This window comes from Ascaphus truei, chromosome 16 (assembly GCF_040206685.1).
Source record: "Ascaphus truei isolate aAscTru1 chromosome 16, aAscTru1.hap1, whole genome shotgun sequence".
Taxonomy (NCBI): Eukaryota; Metazoa; Chordata; class Amphibia; order Anura; family Ascaphidae; genus Ascaphus; species Ascaphus truei.
In genome coordinates this window covers 28,345,895-28,356,620 of record NC_134498.1, presented here as the reverse complement: position 1 = coordinate 28,356,620, position 10,726 = coordinate 28,345,895, and the positions used below count along the sequence as shown (strand labels likewise).

At 34.6% G+C, this 10,726-nt stretch overlaps 1 protein-coding gene across 1 annotated transcript; it reads left to right on the top strand.

Annotated features, from left to right (window-relative positions):
* The first annotated feature begins 7,833 nt into the window (after positions 1-7,833).
* POU3F4 (POU class 3 homeobox 4) lies at positions 7,834-10,110 on the top strand. The gene has a single exon (XM_075572888.1). The coding sequence runs from the start codon at positions 7,876-7,878 to the stop codon at positions 8,962-8,964; it is 1,089 nt and encodes a 362-aa protein (XP_075429003.1). The 5' UTR covers positions 7,834-7,875; the 3' UTR covers positions 8,965-10,110.
* The last annotated feature ends 616 nt before the right edge of the window (positions 10,111-10,726 follow it).

The window sequence follows — 10,726 nt, the reverse complement described above, 5'->3', positions numbered from 1 at the left end:
TTAAATGATTTCAAATAGCACCAAAAAGACTAACACATGAAACAGTATTTTACCTCTGCTATTTCCCCATGAGAAAGTTGTGCTGTGTGTCAGGAATACACACATTCTACTGTCATTCCTGTAGAGAAAGTTTTTGACAATATACAGTACTGTGCTAAAAATTTAGAGATTATACACATGATTGGGTGAAAGCAAACATACACCACAAGTCATTTGTTATTTATGTTTAATATACATAGTATACATTTAGCAGTGTATATAGAACATTTTGATAGCACATTTTTTTTTAAAGAATACTTCCTTTCGTCTGTACTGGTCATAAAAGACTAACTTTATTCTATTTTCTCCATATCAGATACTTGTAATTTCAGTTTTTTAAAGGATTTAGTCCCTTCTGCAGGGCACACAGCGTCAGCACTAGAAGAGAAGCATTATTGGACTATATGAGCGCAGATTGGTTTGTAATTTCATAATCTATGTTTCTGATCTCCCCCTACCTGCTAATGGACCTGTTCCAGAACAAGCCGATAATGAGGAACGTGTCCTTCCGTCAAAACAGTCTGATTAGGTACAAATACTGGGGAAGGAAATGACCAACAAGTGTTTTGACACAGGTGGTCCCTACAATGACTGATTGATCTTATATGCAACTTTATAGGATAATTCAGTTAGAGGTATCTCCAAATGATATGGATGTTATGGATATGGATGTGTACACACACACACACACACACACAGATATATTTACGGTATATGCATAAACAAAATATATTTAGTGTTTTGGTACCGTGGTCCCTTTAATGACTGATTAATCTTATATGCAACTTTATAGGACAATTTCGTTAGGCGCACATACCAATTCTATCTATCTATCTATCTATCTATCTATCTATCTATCTATCTATCTATCTATCTATCTATCTATCTATCTATCTATCTATCTACATGTGTGTATATATACACATGTAGATAGATAGATAGATAGATAGATAGATAGATAGATAGATAGATAGATAGATAGATAGATAGATAGATAGATAGATAGATATCTGACATGCAAATCAAGTAAACCATACCTTGAAAATAAACAATTGTACCTAATTGACCTAAACCTGATATCTAAGTGCAGAAGAATAAAAGATAAGCCCAGTAATATGCTAAGGCTATTATAGAAGTTTTACTTATACAAGACGTGTAATGTTATGTCTATTTTTAGTGTAGCCAGTTGCTTCTAAAAGCAGTTCGTTTGTCTTGTATGAAACTGTGCAAAACGTTTACAAGATAACTCTGTGAGATACGTTGTCACAATGGTCTAACTCTGTTGAGTTAAGAGAAAAGTAAAAATAAACCGAGTTTAGCAGTAAAATAAACCTCCTGTCAGGATTGTGTTAGGAATTAAATAGTTAATCAGTTGTGCTGCTGAGGGAGCAATAGCAGCCTCCACACTTTGTGTATTAGGATCACACGTGCTCCGTTCTTCCCTTTATTTTAGTGCTGGAGAAAAAAGAAATCTGAATATTCATTTTAAATCAGGTTACAGGGAACTGCCATGGTCAAAGTTGTCCTGCAATTTGTAATTGTAGTTATTGATTGGTATATATCATTGTCTGCCTCTCTTGTCTGTAATATGAATAGAGACATGAATCTATCAAAGATGGATTTAATTATTGAAACACATAAATGCGTGTCACATTTTGTGTCCCTGATAACCAATAGAAATATGCACGTTTTAATTAAGCTATTTCTGTGACATGGAAAATTCACGCAAATCCAATGGAAAACGTGTATATCCATCTGACAAAAATCACAGAAACCTTTTATCATCCCATATACTTTGGTGGACACGAATCCCTTTTCCTTGGTGCAATCATATCCCACGTGATTTACTGTAATCGAAGAAGAAAAGTTAATTTTCTTCTAATGTGAATAGTTGCTGTGTTAACACCAGTGCTGCCCAAGGAGAACTGTCTTTGCGAACTTTAATCTAGAATACCTGTATAGCAAATACAAAAACAAAACACTTTACATGTTGAATGTAATGCATCTTAATGCACTACTTTCTGAATAGGATTTGCAAATTGCAGATTTGGGCAGAAACTTTCCCCTAACATTCGTTGCTTGCCCCTCTGAGGACCAACTCACTAAATAAATGTGAATTTATTGTGAAATATGAATTGTGAGATCAGTTATATGTATAAGCAACATTGGATTATGTTTTATGCCTGTTATACTGTATAAGCAACATTGTAACATGTTTTATGCATGTTACACTGTATAAGCAACATTGTAACATGTTTTATGCATGTTACACTGTATAAGCAACATTGTAACATGTTGAATGTCTGATATATATTATAAGCAATAGTATCATGTTAATGACTTTTTTTTATGGTATAATATAAGCAAAAGTGTATTTCAAAAACATACTGCGTTCTTCCTTAAAAAAGGTAAAATGTGAACATATTCTTACAGTAACATCATGGGCTTAATATTCCAGTAATGGACTACATACTGTATATACAGTATAGGCTAAAAATAATAATAATGTATGTTATCTCCAATTTCATGACATTACATTGATATGAATGGATCATCAAATTAATATCGAACACAGTAGCGTAATGGAAAGCAGGTATTAAATATGTTAAAGTCTGTATAGGATCATGGATTTAGACCTTAGCATCTTAAAGTGGTCAAAACATTAGGGAAGGTCACATGACGTTCATTTCTTTTGATTATCCAGGGGAGACCCATTTGTCATCTTATAACCAGGAACATATTTTTTTCAATACAGTCAAAAAAACATGAACACAACTTTTGCTGTGTGTTATTACTGTGACCAACTCGGTATTATTCATGTTGTCATCAATCAAAGCTTGAATGTTTCAGTTAGGCGAGAAGTGACTGTTATGAGTAATAATATTAGTTACTACAGTATCACTGTGGAAACCGATCCAAAAGTATTTCTGGATCTGCATTCATCCTGTTTGCATTTCTCTAACTTGTGATTAATATTCTAAATAAAATGCCTATATGGTTATTTTTTTTAAATTATTATTTATATTTTTATGTTTGTTGTGAATAAGATAACCGTTTGGGTGTGTTAGGTATTGTTTTGAATGACAAAGAAAATATGCATTAAGGTGCACGGTTATTTTCGTTTTTAGAAAAGCATACTTTCCATATGTGAATCTAAAAAAAAATGTATTTATTTATTTTTTTACATTTAAGCCTAGTTTAAACTTATTGTATAACGTAAACATCCCTCCTGTATTTAAATGGTTAACATTCAACTCAGTTCTAGAATTCCAAATCTTGAAAACATAGACAGAGCTATTTTAATATTTCCATTGATTCCATCATTTACACTTCCACCTTATATATTTAAATTAAACAGCTTCATTCATTAAAAAAAAACAACAACAAAAAAATCCAGGCAACAATGATAATAATATATAGAGTAAATGCCCTATACAAAGATGACATGATGACAAATATATAACGGCAAAAAAATATTTTAGAAAAGGATTTGCAGCACAGATATTCCATGTGTTGTGATCCAGAGAGAGCTGTAATCCTAATGTGGATTCAGCCTTCTGCTTGATCTCTAGATGCAAGCCCTTTATAATGCCTGTGTGCTAGGATTGGTCAACATCTTCCTGCCTCTCTATTTTATGTGTGCATTCAATCAACATCTTATGAATGTCTCCCTATACATTATTTGTGTTAAAGATGATACACAATCAACGTCACCTACTCTAATAAAGGTAACAGAAATAATTGCCATTACAATATATATTTACCAAAACCCTCCCCACTATACATGGTTATTTAGTTTAAACAGAGCGTAGCTTCAGTGGCTCTATACTTCTCTCCAGGTTCAATGGATATGATCTGCTTTCAGTTACAACGATGCTATTCTGGCAGCAGCTGTGTTCCACCCCAGTAACTGTAATATCATGAACTCATTGTATCAAGCAACAGACCTGCAGCCAATGTTCAAAATGTTACTTTTTTTGTGTGTGCGATTTCTTCTGTTTTCTGTGTGCACTTGTTCCCACCAACCCCAATCCCCCCGTGTCCTGCTTCCAAAGTGAACTTGTGGTGAAGGTGAACCTTCCTCTATAGAGGTCATGACACTGAGTGACAGCTTGCTGTTTGGGGTTTTCATGCTGTATTAAACAATTAAACACAATCAACCCAAGCCTTTTTTTTTTTTTTTTTTTAGACTTTGTTAAGCTTCAAATGAACAGTGAGAGGGTTAAAAAAATAAAAACATATATATAGTCTTTTGTGTTTTATTTATTGCAGAAAATAAGCAATACAACGTGTCAAGTTTTACAAAATGTGGGGACATGATTCTAATTAATTCAAATATTTGAAATGTCTTTAGGCTTCCTATGTAAATACAAACAAACATGCTGTTTTACGTTATGCATGAACATGCAAGGTGTGTGTGTGTGTGTGTGTGTGTGTGTGTGTGTGTGTGTGTGTGTGTGTGTGTGTGTGTGTGTGTGTGTGTGTGTGTGTGTGTGTGTGTGTGTGTGTGTGTGTCTTCTACACTACATAATTCCATGTTTTTAAGGATCAAATATATATTTCTCTTCTACAGGTCATGAAAAATGTGTAGGCTGTAAATTCCCGTTGCTCCCTTGTCTATGTGTCATACAAAAGGCGACAAGGTTAATAAATACGCTGGGTCCATATATACAGGAATAAAAAAGCTGAAATTATATATATATATATATATATATATATATATATATATATATATATATATATATATATATATATATATATATATATATACACACACACACACACACATTGTGTACGCAAAACTTTTGCAGAAAAAAAGTTAGTCTAAATGAAATAGGACAACATTTCCCATTCTTGCAACAGTAACTTTGCATGCACTTATTTCTCTCCCATGTCCAGACGGGGTCGTCTATTGAATAAGGTTCTTTTATTCTGCATGGGGCAGAGGATTTGCGGCTATGGTCCCCCCTTTTATTCCGCTCTCTATGGAAACCCAGATCATGGGGAGAAATATGTGAGGCTGAATAAAGAAACGCAGCAGAAAGAACCGCTTGAGAACGGCATCTGTTACACTTGGGAAGTTAGACTGACAGCACAGAGCTAAAGAAACCCTCTCCATCAGCTTATTACAGCACCCAGAGAATGTACTGCATAGGGATAGTTTTATAATCAGCAGATCCACAAATATCACATGTGGAAATTCAACTTCATCTAGAAGCATGTCTCTGCTTTGCCACTCCTAGATTTAAAGCCATGTTTTATTTTTAATGGAGCGTTTTCTTTGTGTTTGTACCTGATGTAAAACGTGCTGATGCATATTCTCAACCTTATTTGCCTTATTTATTTAATTTGAGAAATGATGGTATATATTTTAATTGGAATAATTATTTATTTGCAGGACGTGGCATAGGTTTGAATTAGACAGTTTAGTAGTAGACATAACATTTCAGTTTTGTGTGTGTGTGTGTGTATACCATAACTTAAATAATGTGTATGGTGTGTGTCTATATATAATATACACACACACACATTAAAATATACGCATTCATAGCAAAGTATTAATCTTTAGCAAACTGAATACATATTTTAAATGTTATCTCATCTTAGAAATTTTAATGCCAAGTGTTTATATTATCTATAAAGTTACCAAAATGATTAGTATTTTTTAATACAATCAGGTAAATGCTTATCTGAATCGGAATGTAACACTGTAGGTAAATGTCCGCTTTAACCTTTAAACACATTCTACATAACATACATGATTTTTGTCTTTAAACCACAGATAAATACTAACCATACACCATCATCCTTATATTAAACGTGTCTTTCAAATACATAAACAGCAATTAAGAATGTGGCCAATGCAAGGCCGATATGAGCATTAATTTGAGGAAATATACATACCTATATTTTCTGAACGCAATATTATATAAACAAAAAACAATTCCAATAGCTCAGGCACACAGCAGCTAAGCGGCTGCCACAGACCCCATTGTCACACACACAGACAGACAGATATGGTGCATGTCTGAAGGATTGGCCAGCTCACCTTATTCTGTTTATATTTTGTGCATCCTTCCTTTTTCTTGCTTTTTCTTTAGATCTGTCTTGGTAGAGGAACTAGTGCCTTAATGACTTTCTGCTAGCTGCAAGCCTTCTTTTATTTCTGCTAAATATATGAAAATGTATGCAAATTTAAATCAAGCTTAACCTAGGAGCTCTTGCAATATATTTAATGGAATTTCAAACCAATAAGGGACCTCTGCTGCAGTCTTCTATAAGTGCAAATATAATTACGCAGCTAGGTTACCTCTAATATTATGCAAGGAAAGGTCATTTTTTTAACTTGGGGGATTTTGAAAGATATTAAACAAGTGTTTCATTTTTTTTTTTACAGTTTGAGCAATGAAACACATTTAAAATACTTTCATTGGTGCAGCCTCTTTCTCACAATTAATAACAAAGCAGGAATCCCGGTCTTATCTCATCTTTTATTAGGCTGACAAAACTTTTACAGATAATGTGAAAGCATAAGTACCATTTAACTAGAACAAGACTGATTACAGCCCCACCAAATATTTCCAGTGTTTTCTAGAAAGATATACAGTAAGTGGCCGTAAAAAAAAAAAACCCTCACGTATATTCATATACCATATAATGATTTCATAGAGGATTGGAAAGTTATCATCAAAAAGGGAATTTTAAAAAATATTAATGGTAACTGTAATATATATATATATATATATATATATATATATATATATATATATATATATATATACACACACACATAGATATCTATTTTACACACAATCATTTTGCACTATTATGGAATAAGGCTTTTCCAAATTGTTTGTATTTTGTTTATATATCAAAATTCACTCTTTACAGTGCGATATTTATTGTTTGCAAATGAGCAGAGCTTCTGGTGTGAAGGGACATTGCAAGCTACAAGGAGTCACAGTGACCAAGTGGTTGAAGAGGTAAACTTTCCAATCCCACGGTGCACCTGCAATCAAGAGAAGTATTTGTCTGTAAGAGCATATCTGTGTTATTATTCACTATGAATGGTAGCAACAACATGTCTATGATACCTAAGATCACGGATATATTCTCTTTTACTTTATTATTTAATTAGAGCACCGGGTGTCATTATTTGCTTTTAATATTGAAGACAAATAAAATGAAAGCTGATTAAAAAATAAATCTCTTTAGGTAAAAACAAAACAAAAGCAACAATCATTGAAAACGTTTACAAGTTACTTCTAAACGAATTTGTATTAAATCAGGGATAATGTCATCATATCATTTCCACCACTACATTTCGTCTTCCATGCTTCACAGTAAGAATTTCAGAGATCATCAAATAAATAATTAATCTAAGGACTAATTTTTAGCCCCTGTATGTCCGTTCCTATACTACGAATTAATCAGAATTATTGCATTTATGACTGTGCAGTGTCATGGGGGGTTCCCCCCCCCCCTTTTCAGAATTGTGATGGGAGAAAACAAAGCATGGCATGAGGTTAGGAAAGAGTTAAAACACGTGCTGTGGCCACTCATCCTGCAGTAACCAATGAAGCCTTCAGACTAATTCACTTCCTCTTTAGTCATTTTAACTCCTGCGTTTCACAAGCCTAGTTTGGAAGAAGGGTCCTGCCTGCTTGTGCCCCATTGGCAGAAGATAAAGCTAGCCAGCTGAAGAAAGATCTCCATTGGCTAGAGTGGCTGTCATTCACAGACTGGTTGCTGATTTGGCTCCCTTGCCTGGTAGATGTCAAAGGCTGAAGCTGCTCCCTTTGCCACATTATAACTAGTAGGGGATCTACACCAGCCATGGCTACAGCTGCTTCCAATCCCTACAGCATTCTCAGTTCCAGTTCCTTGGTCCATGCAGACTCTGCGGGCATGCAGCAAGGGAGTCCTTTCAGGAATCCTCAAAAACTACTCCAAAGTGATTACCTGCAGGGAGTTCCCAGCAATGGACATCCTCTCGGACACCACTGGGTGACTAGCTTAAGTGATGGCAATCCTTGGTCAACAAGTTTAACAACAAGTCCTTTGGACCAACAGGATATTAAACCAGGGAGAGAAGATCTCCAACTGGGGGCTATCATTCATCACAGATCGCCTCATATTACCCACCAACATTCACCCCATACAAATCATCCAAACGCATGGGGAGCGAGTCCAGCTCATAATTCATCGATAACCTCAAGTGGACAACCTATAAATGTCTACTCACAATCCGGCTTCACAATCAGTGGGATGTTGGATCATGGGGGTCTTACACCACCCCCTCCATCAGGCACCACACAAAGCTTGCACCCTGTGCTGAGGGATACCACGGATCACGGGGATATAGGATCCCACCATTGTCAAGATCACTCTGACGAGGAAACCCCAACATCAGACGAATTGGAACAGTTTGCTAAGCAGTTCAAACAAAGACGAATCAAACTGGGATTCACCCAAGCAGATGTTGGCTTAGCACTAGGGACCTTGTATGGCAATGTTTTCTCCCAGACTACCATCTGCAGGTTTGAGGCTCTGCAGCTCAGTTTTAAGAACATGTGCAAACTGAAACCTCTGTTAAACAAGTGGCTAGAAGAGGCAGATTCATCCACAGGTAGCCCTACTAGTATTGACAAAATAGCTGCTCAGGGCAGAAAAAGAAAGAAAAGAACCTCCATAGAGGTGAGTGTCAAAGGGGTTCTGGAAACCCATTTTCTCAAATGTCCCAAACCTGCAGCCCAAGAGATCTCCGGCTTGGCAGACAGTCTACAGCTAGAAAAAGAAGTGGTTCGTGTCTGGTTCTGTAACAGAAGACAAAAAGAGAAAAGAATGACTCCACCGGGAGATCAGCAACAGCATGAGATTTATTCTCACAATGTCAAAACAGACACATCTTGCCACGATCTTTGACTATAGGACCGGAAAAGAGTGGATTAAAAAAAAACAACAACAAAAAAAAATAGAAAAGAACAGGTTTTTTTAACTTATGATTTTGGCTGAAAAAATTAAAAAAAAACAACAACAAACATACAAAATAAGACTTAGGAGCGAAATGCTCCCAAACCCTGGGCAATATAACTGATAGTGCTGTTTACTATAAAGCAAGGTTTGTTTGTTTGTTCTTTGGGGGGGGGGGGGGTCTCTAGGAAGAAAAGATGTGTGCCTATGAATAACCTTCTAGCGCCTTGGTTATATCAGCTGTATTTCAGGTGAATTTGTTTTACAATAGACTCGTTTTATTTGCATTTGGAGATTATCTGGAGTTGTTTTTTTTTTTTAATGTCTGAGGTGTTTTACTACAACCTGTACACAATATTTGTGGAATACTTTGTATCTCTTTAATCAACCACCATGATAATTGTATCTTTTCATTTTATTTGCAATGTTAGCTGATGTACAAGGACATATCTGTAATTAGTTCAACACAGGGCTGAATGGTCTCTATGTTGATACAAGCCATTATTTAATCAAAGGCTGGACATTATTTTTGTTTTTTATAATCATTGCATTATACACCCTCTGCATGCCATATACTGAACATTTCATTTAAGAGTTTGTTTTTTATTCTAAGGATAATATCATTATGCATTTATATATATAAATATATATTTTTTTCTCTCGTTTTGCTCTTCATAAACTGGCACTTTCCAAACAAATAAAAAAAAACAGATGAAGTGAATACTGATGTGAAAATAGACATTAGAAAATGGGGAGCTGTGATTATTTCCCTGTGTGTGTCTGCCAGAGATGAGGAGACATTGCAGAGACATATTGCAGAAAGGTCTGTAGTAAAACACCCATTCAATCGAAAATGTGTTCGGTTTTGTTGCTTAGAAATCCCCTTTCTGTGCATTTTGTGGGGTATTACAAAAGAAAAATCATATAGTGTCTTAATGTTTTCAGACCAGTCCCCTAATAAGTGATGTGATCTGGTTCTAGCTCTCAGTTAGGGCTGAAGGATTCAGGAATAGTCACAGTAAAGGGTTTGGGATCTCACTGCAAGCACACACATATACAGTATATTTAACCACATGTATGTTATGTGACTGCGAGAATATATATATATATATATATATATATATATATATATATATATATATATATATATATATATATATATATATATATATAAAACCACATGTATGTTGTGACTGCGAGCATATACATGTGGTTATATGTGTGTGCGCAGTCACATCACATACATGTGGTTATATACATATACATATATTATGTATATATATATATATAATATATGTATATGTATATAACCACATGTATGTGATGTGACTGCGCACACACATATAACCACATGTATGTGATGTTACTGAGCACACACAACCACATCTCTGTACTTCTCCCCAGCTTTCACTATATTTTAACACACACATATGTATACATGTGTGTGTGTGTGTGTGTGTGTGTGTGTGTGTGTGTGTGTGTGTGTGTGTATGTATATGTATATACTGTATGATGAATATGTGAAAGGCTTTTATTCTGAGAGTTAAACTATCATTGTATAAACAATATATACTATGTGTGTGTGTGTGTGTGTGTATATATATGTGTGTTTGTATACACGAGAATGCAATATATATAGATATATGTATAATTATGGTGTATTATATATATATATATATATATATATATATATATATATATATATATATATATA